The 27,084-nt window shown below is 37.0% G+C and overlaps 1 protein-coding gene and 1 long non-coding RNA gene across 7 annotated transcripts; one reads left to right on the top strand and one right to left on the bottom strand.

Annotated features, from left to right (window-relative positions):
• Positions 1–85: 85 nt before the first annotated feature.
• LOC114880439 (matrix metalloproteinase-14) lies at positions 86–23,227 on the bottom strand. Of its 6 annotated transcripts, none has more exons than XM_029196440.2 (10): positions 22,457–23,227; positions 11,594–11,717; positions 8,344–8,448; positions 6,603–6,754; positions 6,214–6,516; positions 5,971–6,136; positions 5,737–5,873; positions 5,335–5,655; positions 4,992–5,205; positions 86–1,777 (listed from the first exon to the last, which is right to left on the bottom strand). In XM_029196440.2, the coding sequence occupies exons 1-10, from the start codon at positions 22,583–22,585 to the stop codon at positions 1,635–1,637; spliced, it is 1,794 nt and encodes a 597-aa protein (XP_029052273.2). In that variant the 5' UTR covers positions 22,586–23,227; the 3' UTR covers positions 86–1,634. The 6 variants fall into 6 exon arrangements, with proteins under 6 accessions (XP_029052273.2, XP_029052276.1, XP_029052274.2 ...); XM_029196443.2 differs by having other exon boundaries at positions 5,124–5,205; XM_029196441.2 differs by having other exon boundaries at positions 1,686–2,206.
• LOC114880441 lies at positions 2,214–5,037 on the top strand. The gene is made up of 3 exons (XR_003790070.2): positions 2,214–3,762; positions 3,845–3,904; positions 4,949–5,037. It is a non-coding gene; the product is annotated as an uncharacterized LOC114880441 (long non-coding RNA).
• Positions 23,228–27,084: the final 3,857 nt, after the last annotated feature.

Raw genomic sequence — 27,084 nt, 5'->3', positions numbered from 1 at the left:
TCATATTTTATAATGTAAAGTATTAAGCAATAAAAATAATTTGGTAGTGATCAGATGTTTACTTAACTTTTACAATAAATGTTAGTTAAAATAAACTAATGTTTTATTGATACTGTACAATGTCAGAGTATAGCAAAATGTGGCAAGTTTCAATGTGAATCATTTTAGTGCCCTGACAGAAAATGTAACACAGATAAAGGCCTTGTACATCACATGTTATATTTGTATACTTAAAAATTTTTATCTAAGTATTTTAAATACAAAATTTTTACATGTATTACACTTTTTCTTCCAAAAAACGATTTATTTAACAAGTATTAAAAAATTGTACAAGGCTTTTTATGCTTCATACTTAAATGCTAGGTAATTCTTAAGTACTTAACTGATTATTTATAATAAAGTTATGGAAACAGTTTTTCGAATGTAATGAAACATATGGTAATGCGATTAGGACTTCATGAACGGATATGTACTGTTTTCAAAATGACAGCAGCTGCTCTTTTTCATGTACTACAATAAATCTCACATTTTATAACATGGTCATTAAGAATTAATACGTAACTATTATCAACATTGTTTATGACAGTATTATTTTGTATGACACAAGATGAAAAGAATGAAGAAAAATTTGGTTTAAAGGTAAAAAACAATATTTCATATTAAACATTTATAAGTAGAATAAGTCTAGTTATTGTTAATAAACACTAATAACAAATTTATGCAGGAAAGCTACACTTTATAATGTTTTCAGAACATTTTAAGGCATTTACCAGGAAGATAAATATCGTTTACTGGAATCATTACAATGAGTACTATAGATGTTTCTATACATTCAAGTTTTAACGTTAATAACATAAAATTCTAAAATGCATTCTCATGCACTTTCATAACACTTTGCATTTCCTTACATTCTGACAAGTATTTATATCTTATATGAGAAAAAAAAAAAAAAATTCTATAATACTCATAATACTGGTCAGTCAAGAAACCAATTGACCATTCATTTTATTTCCTATTTGTCATGTAACAACATATTTCAGTTCTTAGAAAATTTACATTCTGCAATGAATACGCAAGATAAGTGCCTTCAACAATTACTATGTGTACAAAAAACCATGATGTACGAATAAAGAATAAATAGGCAGTGTAAAAGGGTTTGATGACACAACGTTGCATGCGACTTAAAATATTATGTATAAACATATTTTACATGTTCTCGTGTATGTTACATATGTACAGAATGCCCTGTAAGATGCGTCGAATCTAATAACGAAACGGAAACATCGTCGACTGAAACACATCTTATAAAACATACTGCAAAACGCTTACAGACTACGAATGAAGCAACAGTTTTCAACTGTTCGCGCAACATTGCTTCGAATGGAATGATTGTTTTATGAGAAATAAGATAATAAATGAACAATCTTTAATCAGCTTGTTCATTAATATCGAAGAAAAAAAATACAGCTCATTATCTGTGAGCATGAATTAGCCATTTTGGCACTGTTTTCTCTTCGCCGTGTTCAACATACTTAACACATTTCCCGTTTGAGAAGTCAGTTCAAATATGTTACTGGTGTACATCCTTTCGTCGATGATTCCATCGCTTAATGATCGATCTCCACAAACGTTTTCTACGTGGCGGCAATGATTTTAGCGATGATCATAGTCAATAAACTGAACGGAAGATACCACCATATCGACCGTTTGAAAACGCTTCCCGCCGCGGAGCCTGCATCCTGATTGGACGACGTGACTAGCTGCTCGTCCGTTTCGCCTGTCGAATTTTATTAAAATCGTAGTAGAGGGGATACACGTAATGTTAAAAGAATTGTCGCTGATTGGACGGTTCACTGCACCAACATAGGTTCGCGGGTAAAACAACAGAAGTTGAATCGTAGGTTACGATCGCAGGTCGTTGTCGTTGTTTGGAACTTAGTTATGTCTCTCGTACGACATATCCGTGAACTGTGCTTCGTGAACCCTTTTATTTAATCCCCTTGATTATTTCTTGTTCCATTTTGTTGCCTTCTAACCCGAGTTTACGACTCAACGATTCCTCGAACGAACAAGTTTTCATTCTCGTCCGTTCACTTTTTCCCGAACCCGCGCGATTCGGAGTGCAGATTGTTGTCCTCTGGAAAAGCGAGTTTTTTCCGGGTTAATGGAACTGCGACTCTTCGTGGACGCGTATTATACGCAATTCCTGTGAATGTTCGTTTCGAAATTCGTCAACGTCTTAATCACGTCACGATTTTGTCAAAATTTGACAGTGGCGTATCTGTCGGTAAGTACAACTGACAAGGTTATTCGTTTAAAATTTAAGATTTCTGTGTTTCTCGGAAATTTCGTATCCGTTAGAGGCTTTTAAGATCATTATCAGTTTGAATTAATATTGATTAAACGATCTATCTTTCGGGAATAAACAATATTGATAAAGTAGGTATTCAACACACAAAACGAGAATGTTCCTTAATAAAAAAAAAAAAAATCGAATAAAAATATTTAAGGAATAACATAACAAAATTGACATCTTTTTGTGCACAAAAATCTTGAGTAATCAAAATCTGTAATAACTTGTCTTAGAAGATTTCTTACTTAAAGAAATAAATAAAATTATGAGTAATAGTAGCTGCTACATAAACCGTACCAAGGATTACCCGAAAATATAGTGAGTGCAAAAAGAGAACCGAGGATATAACATGCCCCTTGTAACAAAATGATTACTCGTGTAACGAAATCGTAAAATTAAAATACTCGTGCAAGTAAATCGTGTGTAAGAGAAGTAAACGAAAATACGTGCACGTGGAAAGTATGTACGTGCGTAATGTATATGGGTACAAAGAAAAAAAGAAATCTTAAATAAGAAACGAAAAACAAAAGGAAAAAGAAACGGGATCGCGGAGACGAAGGTTGGTTCGGTTTACTTTTTGGTTAAGAAGCGGGAAAAGAGGGAGATTGTACTGTCCTGCGATAGATCAAGTTCCAAACAACGCAACCATCCTCCGTATAGTTTTACCATGCATCCGTTTATAGTTTTCTTTACGTGCTATACGCGTGTATGTGTTACACATACACATTTTATTGCTCGATTCGTGCTGTGATACATCCTGATGCAAAAATTCGTGCAAAATTATTGATAAATGTATAATATGCATTAAAGTGATTTGATTTAACACAAATCTGTCAACAGGTGGAGCTCTCTGGGGTATCCAACTCGCTTGTTATCGGAAGAGCAAAGTCTTATATTTATTTTAATGTCTTACAACGTATCAATCATTGAAAATGTAATAAAATTGTTTATATAAAAATTCTACAATATGAAAAGTTAAATTTACAATATGAAAAGTCAAATATGTATACGGACGAAAACAAATTTTTGTTCGCCACGTTCTGATTGGTCGTTGCTTGAATACCATGGCAACGGGACGAGAGTGGGGGAAGTGATTTGGCGCCGAGAGCTCGCGTCGACAGGTCTGATTTAATCGGTTAAGTAAAATACTATTTTGTTTGAGAAACAATTTTCAATTATTTGGTAAGTAGTTAAAAATAGTATTTATAAACGTTTACTTCTTTCAAGCTGTTACCGAGACACCAAACGAGGAGTGTTAGTGAAAACAAGGCGTGCTAAGTGTCGAATGTAAATATCGATGATTCCGGAAGTGCTTGGTAGAGACGCGATAGATGAGTTGAACTGGAATTCGTTCGAAGTGGAATGAGGATTTACAGAAGAAGAATAATCAGAGAAGAGAAGAGTGAAAGGTGAGTAAGAGAAATAAAGAAAAGTAAGATGCTCGTAATAAGCAACAAAAAAGTTTAACATTGTAATATTTACTGTTTTCAGCAAACCGGGTCCGGCGACGGTGACAGACGATACTTTTAACGGTATCCATTTTTACTAATGGTAGGCAACGCGACTAATACAAGATATGATTTTCTTTTGTTCGTCTTTCTTTGAAGATGTACAAAACTTCATTTCCAGCCTGGCTAATAAATACTTCGGGCTTTGGATCGCATGCGAATATAATTTTTCGAATGATTTTCTTATTGGAAAGTTTACTCAAAATATAAGGGGAATATGGAGGGGATGTTTATTTACCTACAGGAGAATTTGAATAAAAATAATTAAAATGATACTTTTGCATATCGGCAGAAAATAAATCAATAATTTTTTGTTTAGAAAAATCACTTTCTTTAAATGGCTGTTAATATTTCTGCTCATATGCAATTCGACAAAACACGATTGGTAAATGAAGTAACGACGTGTTAAAGTGATTTCATGAATTCATTAGCAAAATAATCTTGTTTTCAATGATGTCCAATGATTTTACGTTTGTTAATGATTCAACTTTAATATTAGTACTACCACCATGAAACTCCCAAATCAAGATGATTATTACATTTTCAATTTTCATATTCACCAAAGAAGTTTGTGCAAACTAATTTACAATTTACCTTCAAATGATTGTGTATTGTGCAGTAATTAGTATGTATCATGATAATTGGAACCTTTAATAATGATTGTTGTAATTAAGAATGAAATACCTGTATCAGTCGTGTTTTAAAATTATTATCGAGTATTGTCTGAATATTTTGTATTATTAAAAAATAGTATTTAAATGAATTATTGCATGCACAAATTTCTTCGATGATTGAAAGCCCTAGGTATATAATAGCCAGGTTTTCGAGACACCAGATACTGTATCCTCGCCTTTTTTGCTTTTATGTAATCATAGTCCACTTATTACCACTTCAAACCTCCTATATAGAAGTGGAATAAGTTTATCCACTACTGAGTGATCACAGTACTTTTGTACATCTACAGATATATACATATATTTACAATATCATCTCATTACTTGGAAATATAAATATAATTCAGGAATTAACACTTACATATTCTTGTACTCTGATCGACAAAGAAGCGAATAACAATGAATATTTCTAGGGCAAGGTAAGAATCTGGTCTGGCTCGAATGAAGCATTCGTACCTGCGTCTAAAATGATGTCCCCGACGTCACCGTCTCTATCACCGTCATCGCTAAAGTCGCCGCCGACGGACTCCAGGATGCCGGCATGCAGAAATGAATCGTCAGGATTCTCACGCAGCCCTTGGACATTACCTAATGTTCCTTTGTTCGCTGATCTACAACCGAACCACCAGTAGGCCGTTGCTCTCGGGAACGCTGGGTCAGCAACGTCCACCTAAACATTCATCATCGTCGATCAACTAAAAGTAAGTGGCTTTTATCTTAAAACCATTGAATTTATATATTTGTACTAATCATCGAATTTCAAAGATACTTACAATTTAAATATAAGAAAGGTACTCACAGAGAATGTCCTATCGTTGAATCTGTAATAAGCGTCTCCTTTGAAGAAATAAGTGTGACCATGATAGACAATAGAGGCGTCGAGATTGTCCGGAACGCCTTCCCAATTCGAGATCAGTTTAGGATATGTGTTCTTCACTGGTGGTTTCTGTGTAGGATCGAACCTCCAGAATTTGCTACCCTTGTAGAAATAGATCTTCCCGTTTCCGGTCCAAACGATCGCGGTGTCGATATTATCAGGAATTCCTGTGAAACCTTCACTGATTTCCTTCGGGTAGTCACCGTCCATTCTCTTCCCCACGTATCTCCAATATTTTGAGCCCTGTATCAACATAATCGTTTATCTTTGAACAATAAGTTCAGCATAGGAAATTAGGTGACTTTTATAAGTTCTTCTTTTCACCTTGAAGAAGTAAGTCTTCCCGTTCTTGTACGTGAACGCAGCGTCTATGTTTCCTGGCAATCCTTTCCACGAGTGTGAAATCAGTTTAGGGTAACCGACTGCCACACCATCGGCAGTTAATCTCCAGTAACGATCGCCTGAAATTTATTTATTAATTTATTCTTAAAAAATGAGCTTCTTTTTATAAAATTCTGGTACCAGGAGTTGGAGAACAATTAGAAATAGTATTCGTACCTTTGAACACATACATGTGTCCCTCGGCAGAATTGAACATCGTGTCAATCTTTGGATCCGTACAAAGTTCCGTGTCTTCTTCACTTGGAGGTGCTACAGTGGTAGTTCCGAATCTTGGTCCGGTCGGAACACCGCTGGTACTCACCGTTTTTTTTCCGTATAGAGCCTATAAAAAAGGATAGGATTTTTCTTTAATTTTTTCAAGCACACCTAGCGATGAAAGAAACGAGCGATGGTACTTGCCTGAATACCCTGAATATCGTCGTCGTCCAATCGGAAATAGGGTTCGTAGCCGCGGTAGAAGGGTGCCATTAGGGCGGACTTAACGTCGCTATGACTCAAACCAAGGGAATGGCCAAACTCGTGGGCGGCTACTTGAAAGAGATTGGTACCGCGAAAACTGTCGATGGTCCATTGTTCGGCGTCGTCGAAATGGGCATCGCCTCCGTAAACAGGGAAATAAGCGTGCGCCAAAGTGCCACCAGGTCCGTCGAAAGGATCTCCGTCACCATGTTCGCCTTTCTCAAATCTAATCTCAATATGGACCTATGGAAAATTCAATTTGGAATATATGGAATATATATATTTTTTTTAATTTTTAATCTTCTTACTCCCCCGCCACTTGATCTCACCTGGCCCGACTTTTTTTGAATGAACAAGAGATCCGTGTAATCCGACCAGACTTTGAAAGCTTTGTTCAATTCGATGTCAACTTTGTGCTGCGGTAAATTTCTTGGGTACTTGCTGATCTTGTAAGTCAGTTTCTTCACGCGCCATCTCGAACCTGTGCCAAAATGATCAGGTTAAAAAGAAACATCAAGAGTTGTTCTCGTTCATTCAAGATCATTCAGTAGACTCATGATGCTCGTCCTTCGATGATCGTCAGCCTGGTATTTTCATAATTTATCATTTTTAAGAGGAATACGTTCTTAACTGTTTATATAACGCTTTGTGCAACAATTATTGTGCAACGATTTATTATTAAACTCTGATTGAAGGAATTGTTTATCGAGCGTAGGATTTGATATTTGGAAAAATGATAGTTTTAATTACAGATGATCGTTCAAGATTGCTTCGTCATCTTCTTATAAATCTATTATCTCCAGCAAACGACAGATCCAGTAGGCAAGGTTTCACTGACCAAGGACGATCATCATTCGTGTCTCTATTATTAATTCTTTCGTTACAGCGATTTGTAACCAAAATGCATTTGTATGCGATGCACATGTAAGGCTGCAATAACAAATTTTATTATAAATAGAATGACTGGTGTAGTAAAATTTTCCAGCTCACTGATGGGCCCTTTGTGTAGACGATAAATCATTTGAAAAATGGTATTTGTAATTTTCTCATCTGCGATGGGAATCTCTAATGTCGTTCTCTAATGGGTCAAACTTAGCCCTAGTATTACATGGAATTCCATAGGATGTACGGCTGGCTGATCCGCTGGTTCACTGAATCGGCGAGCCTTTTCGCGAGGTTCAAAGTCACGGTTAGGATCCATAGATCAATGATTCCTTGTTGATTTCAACGAAAAATATCCCGGCCTTTTTCGATGCGTCAGCTGCATCGGTGAATCAAGAGTTGATGATTTTTCTCTTCTAGGAAGAACGGGTCGATGGAAAGAGAACGGTCGCCTTATAGGTTGCGATTAATTAGCGGGAATCGCTGTTATGGGAAAATTGGCGTGATTTCTCTGATCATTGTTAATTAACGGGGTCAAAGAACAATTGCGATGACTTTTCATTAACGGATTCGTGTCTGGAAGGAAATTCTCTAGAACTCTCTTTGGGTTATTAGTGATCCATGTTGATTGAGATTTCGGATGTGCATTTAGAACAAATTCGATGGTTAAAAAATGCATTCAGAGCGTCCGACAAATGGCTGCGGTATAAATGTGCATGACCTGTTTAGGGTGACTGATTCTACATTGACGATAATGAGGCAGGAAGTCAAAAGTAACACCAGTGTACTAAACAATCCTTGTACCGTGAAATATTCTATTGCTCGAATCATTTTTTCAAGTATCTATATATTTTTCTATACGGTTTTTATTATAATAGTTCTTCAGATCAAATCTCGTTTGATTGCGATTTCTTTTGAAATTTTTTATTTCACGTGTTCCTACAGACATGAGTCGATTAGGTAATCGAATAATTGGTCGAATGTTATGTGATGGGTGCAATAGCGGAACAAAGTTTCTGGGGCCCAGGGCTATCAAACCTTAAATAAAATTTAATTGCAACGAAAAGGGCGCCCCTTAGATCTCCCCTTTATCCGGCGCTGGTTTCGTGAATTTCAAAAATTTCGTGAATACCATGGAAAACTAGTTACAATTTCCTACAAAATACTAGAAAATAATAAATTATTTACCTTGAAGAGCATAACGCTTCGATCTTCCAGATCCAGGTCCAACTCTGTCCTTAACACCACACCTTGGTAGTGCCATAAGTTTATACGTTTCTTCGTCAAATTCTCCTGAAAACAGATAAAATTTTCTATTTTAATACCACCGAACGATTATTTGCTTCGTTTCTTCGCTTGTTTCAATCATTTCATTTTAGGGTCCCACTTTGACCCTTACCTATTTATGGATCTAATGTATCATTCGTGTATCAAATGTAGGTTGAAATCGTTATTGATCGCGTGTATGCACGTACCGTTTTCTATTCGCGATCATTCGTGCATCGTGTGTGTTTCCTTGTATCTTGGTGCATATGCATCAATGCAACGTATATGCAAATGCATTAAGCTCCCTGCACACTCGGGACGAAATATCAAAAGTATCATCATCGATTTCTGACCGATACCGATCAATCTACCCCTTCCGTACGAATAATTAAAACATATTAGAACAATTTTATACGGCTTCGCGTTCTTGATTCAGTACGAGATAGTTTTTATTCGATTCGATCGAGCAGGTGTGCGATACACTTTAATCGTCGCGTCACGTGCAAACGAGTATGCCGTGTCACGCGACTGGAAATTGCACGGTTTATTAATACTACCGCGAGTGGAAATTACGGTGTATTAACGGAATAATCGTCGGGATTGATTTGAATACGCTTACGAATGATCGACTGGTGTCGGATGCGAGTTCTGAGTAGAATGGAGGTCGAGAGGAAACTCAATGGAGTATGTCGTAGATCGTTGTTCTTACTTTCAGAAATTAACATTTTAGATATTAATTATGCGTTATCTACTGCTTGCAAATGAAACAGATAAGCACTGTCATCTTATAATTAGACAGCGATTAAAAATTCAAAATTGAAACCTTTACTCTCAATTTCTTTTTAATTGAAATATTAAAATATTAAGAACAGCGAAAGGAATATGGTATTTGATTACAAATTATACTTCTATACGTAAAAAAATATATAATTGTATATGAACATTTTTAATTACAAGATTGAAATACAAATCACGTTTGTAGTTGTCTGCACGAAGAATACAAAATAGTTAACGAAGTTTCAATCGTGGAAGGTGTTCCATTTAACTATGGAAAACGAATGATCATTTGTCTAGCGATAACAATGATTATGGTAATCAAAGATTAGAACACAATCGTTTTACATGTTAGTTACATGCTGATTCGTGTACCTACTCATCACGGTACTGTTAATCATTATTATACCGAACACGTGCTTATGTAAATCTTTGTTGGAACAACAATGATTATTTTTCAATCATCCTATTTCTTTCACACTCCAAAGTTTCATTCGTTTCGAAACAGGAGTTCCATTGTTCTTATCGTTTAGCTTAATTTCCTCCAATATTCAGCCGAATAGAATGAAGCAACATTAGTGAAATCCTTTCTTCACTGAAATCCCAACTTTTTTACCATTATTTTCGTAACGATCAACGAATTTTTGCGTCACTGATTGTCCGTTCTGGTCGAAGAATCCATTCTCTGGATAGAAAAACCCGACAGATTCTTTGTCAACCGATCTGTTAGAAATTATTATGCACGTTCATCTTTTCTAGTTGAAAATTGCTGCTATTGAAATATAATTTTCTTTATGCGATTAAAAAAACGTGCCCTGACGACAAGGTTTCAGTCATCACGTTGTGAATCATTTTTTTAGCGCCACTGACGAATCTACCTCATTTCACCGAACTCTGAGTCATTCGTTCAGAGTATCATCATTGAGAATCCGAGAGGGTCTGCCTGATCTGTCTGGCGTTATTTTCCTCCATAAAATAAAGCATTTCCGGTTTTCATTCTTCTTTTTACATTATTCACTCTCACGTTTGGCTGCATTTTTCTATCATTTTTAACTCTTTAGGGTTAGATGGGTTAAAAACTGTCCCACTTTTTGCTTAATCTTTGAAATGAATGTTTTTTTTTCCATTTTTTCCAAAAAAAATTCTCTGCAACAAGGGTTTTTATTTTCTTTAAAATCATGTGCCTCAAAGAGTTAACTTTTGGACGACGGACCATGGAGAGAGCCCCAATTTTAATTTAATTCCATATTTCATATCATTTTCATTTTGAATTTTCATTAGAATTCAAGTTACCAGTGAATCAATGAAACATCCAAAACAGATTGTTATCAATCAGCTGTTAGTTCTGATCATTTGGAACGATCGATGACAAAGTGGCTTTGTTATCAGCATCTAGTTAGCCGGCTAGAAAATTGCTTGTCGCTGGTGATAACGGGTTATCAGTTCGGCCGGTGCCATTCCCTCGTGCCACCTTTGAAATCAACCACGGTATCCAAAGCGGAAACAATAATTTGCTTCTTTGTTCGTCCGTGTCCGGCTTGTTTGCCCAGTCGTCGGTGTGTCAAGGCTCGAGCCTTGGCAATGCTTCTCGAAAACGCATGTTTCAATAGCCGTTCCTCGCTAAATGATCCTCTCGATATTCTCAGACGATGTTTGACGTTCGTTCGTCGATTTTCCTTCCGTTTCAATTTATCCTTTTCACCTCGAAAATCGCACACGTGTTTTCAACCGGACGAACGGTCAAACTGGTGTCCGGTCTTTCAAGGTCTAGGAACGTTTAAAATCAGCTCTTTATTCGAATCCGGTCGGGCAAGTATATTGGAAAAGTGCAAGCAGACGCGTGTGATCTTTTTCTGCATCGCAAATCGATTCGAGCCTTTCGAGGAAATTTGCTTTGTTAGAATTTCTGCTGTCGTTTTTATTCTGCATTGAAATTAATCTTAAAAATTATTTTTCGTGACTGAATCAAAATTCATCGAATCCTCTTTATTCTTCCCAAGATAATAAGATTTTTGTTTTCTTCATTCAAATCACTCGCGGATGATAATTGTTCCTTTGAATCAAGTATGACGTACTTTCATTCTTTTGACGTATACGAAACGACTCTTGGAACTGGACTCTGATACAGTGCAACGATGTTTGTCATTGCGATTTACAATTAATTTAATTACCTTCTATGTGGCAAATTTGATATTGCATCTGTCTTTAGGTGAGTCATGCGTGAACGAATGCATCCGTGGGTATGATTCACGTACATACATAAGCACCCACGACAATCGTTAAACTCAATTTACACTTAGATATAATACGAGAAGGTGATAAAGAGATCATCTTTTGTGTTTCTTAGTTTCCCACTTCTGATATTTTCTTCGTTTCGTTAATTCAATCTAACACTTACCTGTTATATTTAATCCGGCAAAAGATTGAAATTCGGCGACTGCTTTCGACAGTGTGTCTTGAGATATAATTCCACCGCTCGTTGGATTAATTGGTTGCAAATAGCCGAATTGAGATAGGTAGTTCTGCAACAAATTAAGAAAATTTAATTAGCAAGTTTCTTTGATACTGACTTAAATTTTTCATCAAAAATTTCCGAGATTCAGAGACTCAACATATTCCTGATTAATTTTATACGAATATCTAATTAATTTTATACGAAGGGAAGAAAGAGCATGGTCGAACCGCTAGATTCGCACGTTGACGAACTGTAAATGGGACAGATGATGATGTCCGAGGGGATTGACCTGGCTGGTGACTGTAACGTCGTGTGATACTGTTATTTAACCGCAACGTGTAAAGGGAATTAATATTCTGGTGAATAAAAAACGTGAGTACGTGTTTCCGTTTTCCTCGTCTATCGTTTCGATGCTGAATCATAGGAAATTTCTAACTCTTCCTCGGGTTTCTTCCTTCGTTTCATTTAGAAAATAATATAATTATAATGACTAACTTGCGATAAAAAATTTTAATTCTTTTTGAGTAAATAACGGGTGACTCATTTGTGGGTGGACTTTTTTTGTTACCCAACGATTATCTTCTAATGGAGAAAAAATGCAATGGCACAGGAAGTTAATAAATTTAAGTTAACGTTTCGGGCGATGATGTCGATTATCGATAACGTTATCAACACTGTTGTCCCTAACAATCTAATCTTCCCGACGAGTAAAATTTATTTGTTAAAAATAATCATTGCATTATGCAGAGGTACTGTTATTATAGTTTCAATGCGTTTAATTGCACCGTGACAGTGAACGAGTTGAAATGCAACTGCAACCCTGAACAGGAGAATTGCATCGTGAGTCAGACACGATGCACCAAGTGCATAAAGGAGACATTCATTCGAACATTTAAAGTGCACGCGTTGATCCAGTGCATCCTTGCTGCACTCGAGGCAAATCCATCGAGACGTAAGCCTTGGATAACTATGAATCACCCTTTCAATCAAACCATATAATTTTTCAAATTATTAGATCAAAGAATATGAAGTAATATTTTCAAAATTATTTTAATATTTTAATCCGTTTTCCATCGCGAACCTTTTGGTTGAAATTTTTCAAGAAAACTGTTTTTAACGGGTACTTTCCATTACATACAATTTTTCGTCCTTCGAGTATTGTTTTTACCGTCGAGCCACGGTACATTTCTTTCTAAACACGTAGAATTTCGAGCAGGATTCCTCGAAACGAGCGTTTCAAGTGTACGCCGCCTAGTTCGAGGGAATCGTTATGTAAATCAACCTCTGCTTCTGCTCTTATGGATCTTTAACTCGCGATACACCATACGGCTACTCGAGATCGACGAAAATAAACAGGGCGATTTGCATAGAGAAAGAGAAACAATTTTGTCCTTGTTTTGAAGAATTTTTAACCGACACGTGGCTAAAGTGCACGGATTAAAAAGGTATTTATTTCTTTGAAAAATAAAACCTCGATCACGATCCTTTCGTTTCGTCAATGATTCGAAGGTTAAGGTGGTTTCGGAAATGTTTCGTAACGTGTAGACTTAAGAATGTTCGTCAGAGCGCGAGTTCCAGGAACGCGATGATTTTTATGAATGAACGTAAGTGGAGTAGCCTCGTACTAGCGCGCCGCGTGTGTCACGCGTGAATGGACACTCCTTGCACGCCCTCGTAGTAGAATAGTACAACTACTCTTTGCTCGTAGGCGCATGGAACTACCATTTCTGAATCATCCACAGGTTTTTTTCCGTTCGTTTTAATATTAATTCAAGAATTTCATCCTTGTACCGTGTATCGAATCGCGTAGGCGAAGATACTAATGATTTGAATATTAAAATTCTGGCTCTCTCCATGGTCCGTCGTCCGAGAATTAATTATATTCTATTTCTAAAGAAGAATCTCGACGAGCTCGGGTGTTAATTACCAAATTTTCTTTCTTTCAAAGATAAAATTCTAATTGGATAAGGTGGGTGTCAGTTGAAGCAAATTCTTGTGTGATTAGATAGACGATTCTTATTTTCTTTTCGTTTCGTGACAAGCAGATTATTCGAGACGACGTAACGTGACAAATCGCGGATATTATACAAGCATTCTATTGTATCATCATAATTCCTTGATATCTCTTACGTATTACAAACATCATTAATTTCCATACGTAAATCGATAGTTCGAAATTAAATTTCTTTCAATTTTTTTCCCCTCTCAAGTTTCGTCGGTGGAAGTTTCTTCTTCTCCTTTTCTTTTTTTTTTTTAACCAAGCTGATAATGTAATTCTTGCAAATTTACAAATCGATAATCGTCGTCGTTGACGTAATTACCGCTGGCTAGCGATTAAGGCAAAGCACGATACGTTTTATGTTCGAGCTACCTTGAGAGCCGCCTCCGAACGAGAAACGTGCCGAGCACACGATACTACAGTTTTAAATTACAGGGTGCTCGATTGTTAGTTTCAATCCGTTAGCCTTGGACATTTTTGCAATAACTAGAAACTACGAATAACGTGAGAATCTTTCGCGTTAATCGTCAATCCTTTCGAAGATTATGATTTTTTTGGTAATCTTCTAAATTCGACTGATTTTGACGAGCTCGTTGCGTTGTTTAAAATAAACACCACCGATGAGTAACTAACCACGATGATAAATAATTTGAGATGATACATCATGATTCATGTAGTCTAAACAAATAAATGGAAGATAGGAAATGTGTTGTAAGAGATACACTGTTTTGGTAATGGAATGATCTAATTCCACGCTCTGTTAACACATTGAATGCTACAAGGGTCACCGGTGACCGGCACCGCAATTTACACACGCGTGAATAATTAAAAGAAAACGATAGAAAAATATTATTTTAATTTAAGTAATATTGCTATGGTACAAATAACGTGAAATGGCAAATGGAAATCTTGAACTTTGAAATTAATTATTACTATTCTTAGTAATTAGGTGTTAATTATTCTTATTAATCAACGTGTTAAAAAGTTCAAATTCAATTATTTTGAAAACGAGAAATGTTATCCACGCGTACCATTTATTTTTACATGTATACCAGAAATGGTAACTCGCTTAACCAATCCTTCGCTCATTGTCAGTAAATTCGGTCAGATCATCGTATCACGTTTACCTGTCGAAAAGTTGACATTTTGATTGTTCGAGTTTATCGGGACTGACGTACGCCCTGTTTCCATGACCCGATTTGTAACTCGCACGGAATTCGTGCCTCTACCAAACACATCGCGGTCTCTAATAATCGCCGTTTTCTGTTTCGTAATGATTCTTATCTATCGCGCCTATCTTTTTACCTTTTCATAAGCATTGTTATGCACGTATACATGTGGACGCGTAAAAGTTCGATAGAGTTAATCAATGTTCTTGTCCTCGTTGAAACGAAATCCCTTCAGAAATTCATTATTCTTTTATAGTTCGCTTCTTTCTTTTTTTTCGAGGAACTTGTTGGGACGAATCGATTTTCAGGGGAATTTCTGCGTAGGCAACGCTTGATAAATTTAATGGTGGCCAGTAACGAGGTGAACCGTGTAACTGGGTCAACCGATGCATCAAGCAGCGACCTTTCGGATTGGAAGATACCGAGACACCTGAAAGGCCAAACGTGAATTCACCAAATGTAAATTCGTGTTTGTTGATCTTGAAAAACCGTGACTTTTTCCGGAATCGTTGAAAATCACGAATTTCCTAAGCTACTCGGTTTAATCGTTAAAGATTCTTACGGTTGCTTTTTATTATGGAGTTCAATTTTAGTTCACTGTCCAAAACGCAAATAGCCTCGTCGTACTTTCGTGATACAAGTTTCAAACGATAAAAAATTCAGTATTGATTTTTGGTTATCGCACAATGAACGTCGCCGTTGAAAGGGTTAAATTTGAGAAAGGCAGCACGTTGCTTGCATAATTCCATTTATCGCGCAATCTGCCTGATAATATAGGACATCGTGTCTCACGATAGCTACGTTTGTATACCCGCGAACCTTATCGCTTCACGTTATCAGTGATAACGAGCTTATGGAAAAGCGCGTCTTTCCAGTGAAACGTAACGAGGATTGAGAAAGAATCTCTTACGGCACAACAAACACGATTCTAGCAGTCTCAGAATCTTAATTTTCACGATATTAATATTAAAAGTGATTTAGAAAGAAAAATAATACAGTTTTTAATAATTAAATATCATAAAATTTATTATATAGCTGAGAAATATTAATAATAAATAAGTTTCGGTTCAAATTCTCCCGCGTACAGGTGCGCGCGCAAGTGGTGGTCCGCCACGGGCCTATATAATGAGGCCCACTTCCCCTGGGCCGTCATTCTCCCCGGTGATGCCGAGGGGGAAAGATGGGAAGGTGGGGTGTCGCCACTTTTCCCGGGGGAAGGAAAATTCGAATTAGGTAGTTTGATACTTTTGATTAATAGTGTATACGACACTGAATCATTGTATCCGAGCGTCCTTAAAGGGTTAACGGTGCGTCAAAGGTGCAAGATAGATCAGTTACTCGAGGAGAGTAAAGAAATGCAGAATAGGTATCGAGTAGCGACCCCGACCTTGAAGAGGTCTTTGTCGACGCGAACGACATCAGTATTCAACGCCTTCGCATCTTCTGCCGGTCGTTTCTTGAATACAAAAGTTATATCTCTCTGATCGTCCCCACCGTACCATTGTACCAACGGACAATATATTTTCGCGTTAGCGTACTCTCGCGATTACCTTTGTACTAACATTTTTATTATTTCCTTTGCCAACAATCGATTGCTCCTTTGTGCCGGTAATTTTCCGCTTGATTCGTGATCTCACGTTTAGTATACTTGAAATTTTCGAGAGGAAAGAAAGTAGGGAACGATGGTAAAAATTGATTCAATCGAAGGAATTGGGATGATCGATTTTTTTGAATATTAATCGCACGGTAACAGTGTATTTATAAAGTGAGGTCAACAGACGTTCGTAAAGAATTTCCCTGTTAAATAGTGACGTAGGCAATCATGGCGAGATGGTATCTTTATTTATTGTAAATATCGTCACGTAGCCGGCACAGGAAAACGCTGATCCGAACGATTGCATTCCGTTGGAAGGAAAATTTTTATCAAATCTTGGCTAGTATTTTGAAATATCTTGCTCTATTAATAACAAATGTGTTATTAATTTTCTTGAATTCATTAGCTACGTGTTTGCTAGCTTTGATCAGCAAAAATTGCTCGAATCACCGGACATGTACAGGTGTTTGACCCTAACTGACCTTACTCGACCCAGCGGGTCAGGTAAGAGGCCAATTTAAAATCTTGCGTGCACCTGTTCGTGGAATGGCTTCGAGATAACAGATTCCCGAATAACCTCGAGGCAACTTGATGCCCGTTTTCTTAATTCCTTTTTGACTTGAATCGAAATGTAACACGTAGGAGATTCTAACAAGGTTGTTTTTTTAATTGGAATTGACAATACCAGCAAAAGTTCATTCGTGCATCGTTTCTCATTAAAGAAATGATAATAGATTTCTAGTAAAAGAAGAACATTTTCTAAGAATAGATCTATTACTTCAAAGAAGAATTGTATCATCGCACCAAACTCGGAACACGCGATTATGAATAATAATAAGTAAACATGGATTCGCTGATAGACTTTCTATAAAAGCTGAAGACTATAAAAAGTATAACGTTGTTGTTTTTATTACAACGAAACAAAGAACCATTCTAATTAAAGATATTCATCGAAAACACTTAATCACCTCCTATTAAACATCATCGAACGCGATGAATTTCTAACGATGTTTAACCTTTCTCGATAACCCTTATTTACATCCATCGTATGGCATAAAAAAAAGGAAAATGGTTCGATCCGCGTTTGGATCGTTCCATTAGCAGCAACAGTCTTTGTGCGGTCAGTTGATACGAGCTTTTCCGGAACGTTGAATCACTGCAATCTTTTTTTTACAAACATAATATGAATCATTTGGTTTTATCGGCTTCTGGACGGAGTATCGAGTTGAGATTGGAAAATGTGAGGTTGTAGGTCGACAACCTCGAGATTTTCAAATGTAAACATTGATTGGAATAATTTTTTAATTGTGCTGTAATTAACCCTTTGACAATGGCGCGTTCTAACAGAAAATTAAAAAATTGAATTATTCAAATTTTAATTCTTATTCGGTGGTATTTCTTTTGAAAATTTTAAAGTTTTAAAAGTTGAATCTTTTGAAAATTTTTCTCGGCTCTCGTCATTCGAGCTATGCCATCAGAACACCCAGTGCAGAGACGACGGGTACACGTGTGCTGGTCTTGATCTTTGCCAAACTTACGCGTCGTGACGTCAGCTGACGTGGTTTGGCAGCAAGTCAGACGTTTCTTCGACGGTGAAGTCGGTTTTGCGCAACGGCGAGATTACAGTTCTCCGTTCGATTGGTTGTTCGAGGCACGTCGGGTAATGATCAACCGCGATTAGTAATTGTAATAAGACGTCGCCAAGAGCATTGCTATCTTTGCATTGGCAACTATCTTCCGCGAAGGTCCCGATAAGACACGGAAGGCGGTTTTGTGCGAGCGACAATCGTGTTTCTGATTCAATTTTTTCGCGTCACGCAATTCAAACAAGAATCGATCTGAATTTCTCAAACAACCAGACAACTTCCTTCTATTTCGTTACATTAATTTTTAACCCTTTGATGGAATCTTTGAATTTTTGCAATTCTAATTGAAAATTAAATTCCATGATTTTATAAACATCGATAAGTCAGCGAATTTACACCACACGAAGTCTGTTAAAATTTCAAAGCACGAATGATCGATGAATCAAAGGACAATCGCGTTTCCGTCCGAAAAAAGCATCGCTAATTGAACCGGAGTGATCGAATCTCGTTCGAGAGAAGAATACTCTCGGCCAGAGGCACCCGAGAGAAAGACGAATGACAAGTAGACAGCGAAGAGGTAAAGGAGCGAACGATCGCTGGATCGAGCGACGATGAGAATATCTATTGGACGATCATTAATATTCCGATGACGGATAAATCGTGCCGCGATTCCGAATCGAGGAACACGAAGGCCAACATTCGCGATCTTGCGCCTCGTGTATTTCCGTGTCGAGGCACATACATTATTTACCATTTCCTAGTATGATCCCCGTGAGAGAAAAAAGATGCGGGGCTATCGATAACTTGACATTTCGCCAAATCTCGTCAATTCTTTCCTCTTTTTCTTTCAAATTTTCGAAACAAAGAATCGCTCTTTTGCTTTACATGGACTTTTTTTTTATTTTATCAGTGGGAATACTTTTAATCCAATGAACTTCGAACAGGCATTATGGTAACTTCAATATGGAAATATTTATCGAATACCGATATTATAATTCGATGAATCAGCAATTAGAACCGTTTGGATAATTCATTTTCATTCACTTTGTCGAAAGCGAGCTTTAAGTTCAGTGCATGGAACGTTGCCAGAAGCTGAAAATTAAAGCTCTCTGTTCAATTGAGGCCATTGACTTATTATTGCTGTGTAAATTTTTGCTAGAAATAGAATTTTGTCAAGCAGAAAATTTCAAAATTCCAACGATATTAATATTAAAAGTAATTTAGAAAAAGAAATAATATCATTTTTAATTATTAAATATTATATTAGTATACGACTGAGAAATATTAATAATAAATAATATTCAATTTAAATTTTGCCGCGTAAATGTTCACTAGCAAGTGGTGGTCCGCCACAGGTCTATATATACGATGTTCGTTCTCCTGTATCGTCATTCTCCCCCGGGACGCCGACGGGGAAGGATGGGAACGCGGGACTACTAGGTATTGTGTATTTAACCACTGATCCTTGTGAACTAGCTCAAGGTTCTACTCAACCTTCGATTCAACCATAAACTTGAGTTATCCGAGCTTGAAGCAATAAAAACTTCTTCGAAGTTGTTCCATCTTAGAATTTTAATTCTTTCTTAATTAATCCATTCTATGCATAAACACCTGTCGTTTCACAAACTTTCCTATAACGTACCAGGGCTATCAAACCGGTGTTCGTTTAACTTGGCACCTTGCCAGGAATATAAATTCCTGTCAATTACAGGTGAGATTGTAGAACAAAGTATTACATGCTAAACCGACGCGATTACAATGTAGCATTAGTCTCTAATGATCTTCTTGTATCATCGATCATTTATGTTCGATTAGAATCTTATCGATGAACATTTTGAAATGATTTTTAGAAACGAATTCGATACAAGTGATTCAAGTATCATTCTACTGCCTACGTTCTTGACTCTTACTACTTGCAACGAGCATTTAGCCTAGTTTCCTTCGACGCAATAATTCCAGCTTCATATTTCGTGATTTCGTTTTGATCAAACATTCGACAGATTCCTTTGGAGTTTCTGGTTTAAGAACACGTGGGTTGCTGAAACTTTCCTTCGATTCGCGATGTGTATTCGTTATAATCTCGAACAAAGAATGGACGAAACGTAATTAAGGGTGTGAGGTAGTTTGTCGTGCTTTTTTCGAACCTTGAAGATAAAAGTGTTGGCGTTCGTATTTACCTGAGCAGATAATTACATCGTTATCGTGGCCTGAGATTGCTTAAGCACGAAATCGACCATTTGCAAACGCGATTTCAATGATCGTCGTTTGGTCAAGGTATTAATTATAAATCCCATTTGTTATCTCTATTGATTAGCAAAAAGTTTGAACGATTTCACAGACTAAGGTTAATTAAATTTTCTACGAGTTTCTTAGTGGAAAAAGAATGGAAGTTAATTTGATCGAGTAATTAATTACAAACTTGGATAATTCTTTTTTTACGTAACACCGTTGATATGGTTGTGTAAATAGCAATCAAGTCTATCGTTATCTTTAAATTTGGATTTTCTTAGTTAATTTTGAAATAATCTAAAGGATTATTTCTAGTAATGGTAGAAATTTATCTAATCTGATCATGGTTCAAGTTCTCAAGAAATTTTGTTGAAAAAGTAGAATATCAATATTGACATTTTCACGCCTAAACATTTATAGAAACACGATTCAATTCTATCAGAATTGAAGTAGAATAACCGGTTCATGATCAGACCATCTTCACTGTCTCTAATAGTTTAGGTAACAGGTTATGATAATTGATTTTTCTAATTGGATTCCTCGACTTTAACGTTAATTCTCTCTCCATGGTCCGTCGTCCGAGGGTTGAAATTCGTCGCTTATCGGTATCGAATTCGGAATTCCTCGGTAAAAAAAATTGCCACTACCGTAAGCAATTCTTTTCAATGAATCGAAGGTCGGTAACGAGTCATCATCGCGTAGCTGAACTTTGTTAGCGAAGGTAGCCAAGTGACGTCACATTGTCCGACCTTATGTCATTACGTTGGAAACCGGTCTCGGTTTTTTCTTCTTTTTATTCTTTTCCAACACGTTGCATACCTGTCGAGATACGTCGAATAGACTAAATTATTTATGCAACATTCCACTCGTTCTCTATCTAGCATCACGAGCCACCGCGTTGTCGTTGCAAATGCAATTGCACAATCGTAATTACTAATAATAAAATAATGGATCAACATTGACGCTTCGGGTTCTTTCAATGCATGATCGATTAGATTGAAAAAAAAAACTGGGCAATTCGATAAAGAAAAAAAAGAAAAATTGCAGAGACTAAAACCAATTAACGTTAATTTCTGAAGAGAAATTTTTCACGGACCAAAGTTCGCCGGAAAAGAAAAGGAAAAGAAAATTTATTCTCTCGTTGGAAAAGTTGAACTAGCAAAATAGGAAACAAAGTGAACGACGTTCGAACGCGATCGTGAATCGTTTTCTAGATAAACCTGGTGTCCATCGTAATCTGTATATCAGTGTCACAGAGATAAACGTTTCCTCCGGAATGTTATTCGCGTGGTCGAAAGAAACACGTATGTACCTACGCTACGTATTACTCATTCACGTATGACACAGAGCGCATAAAACGCGAGATTTACCGCGAATCAATTCTCATTCCCCGCGATTAACCACCTCTGGTCAGGTATCTTTCCTCTGCGCAGTCTCCGCGGATCGACTTGTTGCGTTCGGAACGGTTTGATTTTCCAGGAACAGCCGCGAAAATACTTCCGATCGCTAACAAACCGATTGCGCAACGCTCGTTTTCACTTATTGCCGGCCATTGTCATCGTTCTACCGCTTGGCATTAAGCTAATTTCTTCGAAACATTACGAAACACCGACGTTCTTCTAATTTTACAATAATAAAAACAAGATTGAACTTGAAGGAAACGTGTACTTACAAGTTTCTTTCCTTTTGTCACTGACGTGACAAAGGTTTGGTAGAACAAAGATATCTTTTGTTTCGTTCAGAAAACTCTCGTTGTCAGTGTCTCTGATGAGACATTGACTTTTCCTATTTTTCAAGGATTAATCACTAGTTTCCTGTATGGAGGCAGGTTGGTTGTCGTCAAAGAATTATAAAATTTTGAATATCGAAGCTACCAGGGTAAAAATTTCAAATGAAAAAGCTTGCAAATAAAAAATTTGGAATATCGAAGCTTTCAAAGTAGAAATTTCAAATGAAAAAGCTTGCAAATTAAAAATTTGGAATATCAAAGCTTGCAAATTAGAAATTTGTAATATCGAACCTTTCAAGGTAGAAATTTCAAACGAAAAAACTTGAAAATTAGAAATTTGTAATATCGAAGCTTTCAAGGAAATTTCAAATACCAAGCTTCGAAATGAAAAATGTTGAATACCAAAGCCTCGAAGGTAAAAATTTCAATTGAAAAAGCTTCATTAAAGCCTAACTCTTGCAAAATCATCATCCTGTCGTTTAATCTGAATGAACACTTACCATAGCCGCGGTCTGCGAGACAGTTTGAGCCTGATCGTTGGTCCTCACCCTCGCTACGGCGAATAGTATCGCGAGCAGGACACTTGCGGCACATCTTTCCCATCGTAAAAGACCACTCCACCTGGCCATCTTCCTCTTCTCTGTCCAACAACTCCGAACAGCTTGAAGAAGTACAGAAAAGCTGGTCCTTTACCGTGGACGATCACCGAGTATCTGTCGTACGCGACACAATCCCAGACACTGTCCGCACAACACCCGGTCTTCCTCTTCAACGATATCGCAGGATAACGTGACGTTTCTTAGCTACACGTGTCCTTTCGATCATTCGAAGTTTGGTCCGCGGATCGTTCCTCCTTTGAACGTGGCCGCCCGAGAAATGCTGTCCCTCTACCCTGACGATATACGAATTCGAAGAAACTGCTCTTGTCCAGGGTAGAAAGTTACGTGTAAGTCGGAACCGTCGTTGCCACGACACTATCGATTTCGTGTGTTGTTCCCTGACGGCTGGTTAGCTGGCCACTGGTTAGTCCTCTCCGACGATTAGTACGAAACACCCGGGTTTTCAAAGCTGACAGACGAAGGCACGCGGTATACCGATACGGCGTCTCCTTGGATTCTGACCGGCTGGGACCGGGATGAAAATTTGATATTTTAGGGAAATCCGCGAGGAGGAACGACGAAGAAACGATGAAGAGGCACGGAGGAAAGGACGCGAACCGTACGGGCAACTGGTACCGGACTCTACCGCCACTCTGAATTACAATCAGTCTGCCACTGACTTTTATTGAGGCCTCCCACCACGCCACTCCACCGTCCCAGACGTCGCAAGCGTACAATGCTACGCCAGCGAGTAGCATGTCGGAGGCTCGTCGTCAACCGTATTCTCCTCAGGATCATCGGTTTGTCGTTGTTTCACCAGGTTTCAGAGGAAATCTTTCATTCTCGATGATTTCTGTAGGTACATTTGATTTTGATTAATTATTTCAGCCGTGGTCCAATATTGGATCATTTATGGGATCTTTGTTTGACGAGGTTTAAGAGACCAATTTAGGGTTCTCCAATTTAGGCTTTTCATAATTTATGCACTGTTTGAAGTGCATAGATATATTGGTTCAATGGATTTTGGGTTAATTGTTGTTTGAAAAGGTTTGAGAACGAATCTCTACTTTTTCAAGATTTTTCAGCTGGCACTTTAATTGAGTATGATTTCCTCTTCGTATACGTTTATCTGAATCGATCGCAGCATATCAGGACTATCATTTTCAGCATTGTTCCTTTAATTTTGTCGTGCCAGGAAGGAAAACGTATTGTCTATCGTAGTCGTTTTTCTTTTATTTTTCATTCTTCCTGGGGCGACTAATTACCTCGTGCAATCTACAGATCGTGGTAATTGACACAATACCTTCGGTTACGTGTTCATTTGAAGTGTATCAATTCTATGATAAAAAATATAAAATTGTTCTTTTATTTCAACTAGTGAATCTAGTAATTTAACAGATGCCCATTGCGTACCACAGTCATGAATAAATGATTTAACGATGTCAGAATAGTTTCTGAAAATAATTCGACGCAAACAAAATACGATTTACATTTTTCGTTCTTCTTCTTACATGTCGTTCGCTTTCGAGGCTTTTCCAAATATTTTTCTTTTTATCCCGAATGAATTGAAGCTATGATCGCAAGAATCGCGGTGTGATACAATCGTATAAAAACGAGCCTTGTGAAACGAGGAATTGTTGTAATCTGTCGAGCAGCCACAATGGTTTCGCTTAGCCGCGCAATATCGGTGCAAAACACTATTTCGAAAACCTGTTTAACGATTTGTCTGTTTGCTTTTCATTTTAGAAGGAAATTGATCGGATCATTTCCTTGATTTTTATCTCGTTGATGTTGCGTAGGAAACATCGCACTTCAATTTATTGAATAATTAAGTTTCATGGTTCATTAGGTCTGTACAATAGGTCGTTAATGATTATCTTTCTGTTTTTCTTATCAAATAGTTGGTGCTATTTTTGAAGGATAAAATATAAGAATGATCTGGGGTTAATTTTGGATAAACATCGCAATCTTCTAATTTGTATTCACTTCAGATCCTCCAGAAAGAAGAAATTTCGTAGAAACTTAGGGTTCTTCTAATCTTCATTTTCTTTTGCATTTTAGTCGAGGGCTAGTTTTCATATTTTCTTTTTCTGTTCCTATTCCATAATTCTTTGCTGACCCTTCTTTCTAAAGAATTGCATAAATTATAATTTGTCATTGCAACACTCCACTTTCCTATTTCTAGAATTTTTCTAAAAGATTGTAAGATTTCTGGCAAATAATATCTCGATGATCATCATAAATGATTACCTTGAAAATAAAACTTGGAAGGTTAACACAAGGAAAAGCTAATTACAAGGAAAAGACGACAATGCTCAATTGAATGTTATTGTTCAGAGATTGAACAATGAATGTTGACGAATCCCTGTACGAATTTCATTGGCACCGGTATCAAGGAAGTGGCCACCCTGTGGGTTCGCATGATACATTTGTGAATCATTCCAGCTAGCTTTTCGAGCCTTCTTTCCATTCTTTTCCAAGAATCCTTTTTGCTAGATCCGACGACCGCAGGCTTGATCCCTGAATCGGGTTTCTTGCACGAAATCCGAATGCAGATGAACCTAGCAGTGACTAATCACTAAGCAAAGTCGGTGAAATTACATTTATCCTATAAGCTAACGAGGAACCGTCGATTAAACGGCAGTATGAACATTGATACGTGTTCAGAATTCCAAAATTACAGTCAAATTAATTTGTTAAGCGATAAGAAAAAAAAGAAGTGAAGTGTTGTAATATTCTCTTATGAATATTCATTGGATGATTCATTTCTAGAACGATACGAACCTAGTTTCTACATATGATACGATTTTTCAACCGTTATCGGTTGACCATGAGGGAAATTATCGGAAAAAATTCAGCACATGTACTCTTTCGACCGGAATTATGAAAACGAGCAGTATCTCATAGAAGGAAAAGTAAGAAAATTTCCTTCGACTGATTTTCTTCTACGACATTGTAAAGTTATTACAATTCTTTTTCACTCGAAATGATACGCATTGTTTTCTGCTATTTATCGGTACGTTTATCGTATACGTGCTTGCTGTTTTGTTTTCTCAACGCAGTTCTATGAAACAATTTGTTGTAAGCAAATTGTAGCATCGTCTTTCTGAAAATGTGGGAAAATTTATGTGATTATTCCCTTTTGATATTCGTTGAAATTATTGTACCTCCCCGTATCTTTCAATATTTGAAAAATTTACAAAGAAAGATTAAATATATCAAACAACGATAAAATGTTTTGGGATTTTGAACATGAAACCTTAACATGGTTTCTATCTCAACTTTAACAAGGAGATAGCATATGACGCACTCGGTGTGTCTTTAATTTTAACATGGATTTAGCATATGACACACACGGTGCGTCGTGAATTTTAATTTGAAGATTTACAATTAGTGTTAATTTTTATAACCGTAATAGGATGTTCTATTTTGGAAAAAAAAAATCAAAGCATAGACCTGGATATCTCCTATTTCTGAATGAAAGTCTTTCCAGTGGAAGTGGACGTGAGCCACATGAAACAAACTGTCCAGACCTATTTTGAATGAAAATAGGAGGAGAAAGAGAGACAAAGGGAAGAAGAAAGAGATCGGTCAGCGAGGTTTTATTCGGACCCAAAGGACATGTTCCTCTTTTTTCTTGACCCTGGTGACCCGACGATAGCATCGTCATTTCTGAATGCATTTGCATTAATTCGGTCCTAAGCCTATTTAAATGCAGCCGAAGCAAGTTTGTAATCCTATCTGGAACGTCTTGCAGAAAGGATACGCAGAATGCCGGCGTAGGACACGGAAATTAGCGGATAAATCAATTTCTCGGAACCTGATTTCCTGCGTGGCAGATTTTCAAAGAGTGAAATATCATTTGAAGAAGAATGATATACTCGTTCAAAAGGGACGCTCTTTGTTTCGTTTCCCGTAGCGAGAAAGGATTTTTTTCCCGAGAAAATCATCAATCACCAGAAGGAATTTGTTGTTTCATTTTATCGAATTGTTGATACGGCGTCACGTGCCAGTACAGGCGCCACGACTCTGCGTTTCTAATCAAACCATTCCTGCAGATTTTCCGAATGTTTCTCGTGAAATCGCTTTACTTTCTTTCTTCTTTTGTCCGTCGAGTATTCGGAGAAGTTACATGTTGCTATGAAAATACTGCGTACTAATCTTCGTACCTTTATACCTTTATATAACTATCTAAAATGAACTAAAGCGAGATTCGCTCTAGAGCCAATCCTAGCAAAAAGTTTGCACTATTTATTAGTATTTCATTTCTAAGTATCAAGGTCCTAAATTTTAAATTAAACTAGGTAAAAGTAGAGCGAGATTCGCTTTAGAGCCAATCCAATCAGACCGGAAGTGGCAAAAAAAAAAATTTAGCCATTCGTTGAGATTTTGACCCACTAAACATAATGGCGCAAGAATTTTTTCGATAACTCTTACCGTTTGCCTTGTACAAAAGTGACAGAAAGTCTAAATGCTTTAACCCCTTCTCAAGATTTTCAATCTTAGATACGACTTGGCTAATAAAAGAA

Source organism: Osmia bicornis, chromosome 6 (genome assembly GCF_907164935.1).
Source record: "Osmia bicornis bicornis chromosome 6, iOsmBic2.1, whole genome shotgun sequence".
In the NCBI taxonomy this organism is placed as follows: Eukaryota; Metazoa; Arthropoda; class Insecta; order Hymenoptera; family Megachilidae; genus Osmia; species Osmia bicornis.
The sequence above is the reverse complement of the archived record's forward strand: the minus strand, read 5'-3'. Positions and strand labels throughout refer to the sequence as shown.

Bases quoted from the DNA above. Each gene is read 5' to 3' on its own strand.
- LOC114880439 (XM_029196440.2), bottom strand. From the start codon at position 22,585: ATGGCCAGGTGGAGTGGTCTTTTACGATGGGAAAGATGTGCCGCAAGT. The intron at 6,137-6,213 runs GCAAGTACCATC...CCTTTTTTATAG, and splicing joins ACGATATTCAGGGTATTCAG to GCTCTATACGGAAAAAAAAC. The intron at 5,656-5,736 runs GTGAAAAGAAGA...ATGTTGATACAG, and splicing joins GGAAGACTTACTTCTTCAAG to GGCTCAAAATATTGGAGATA.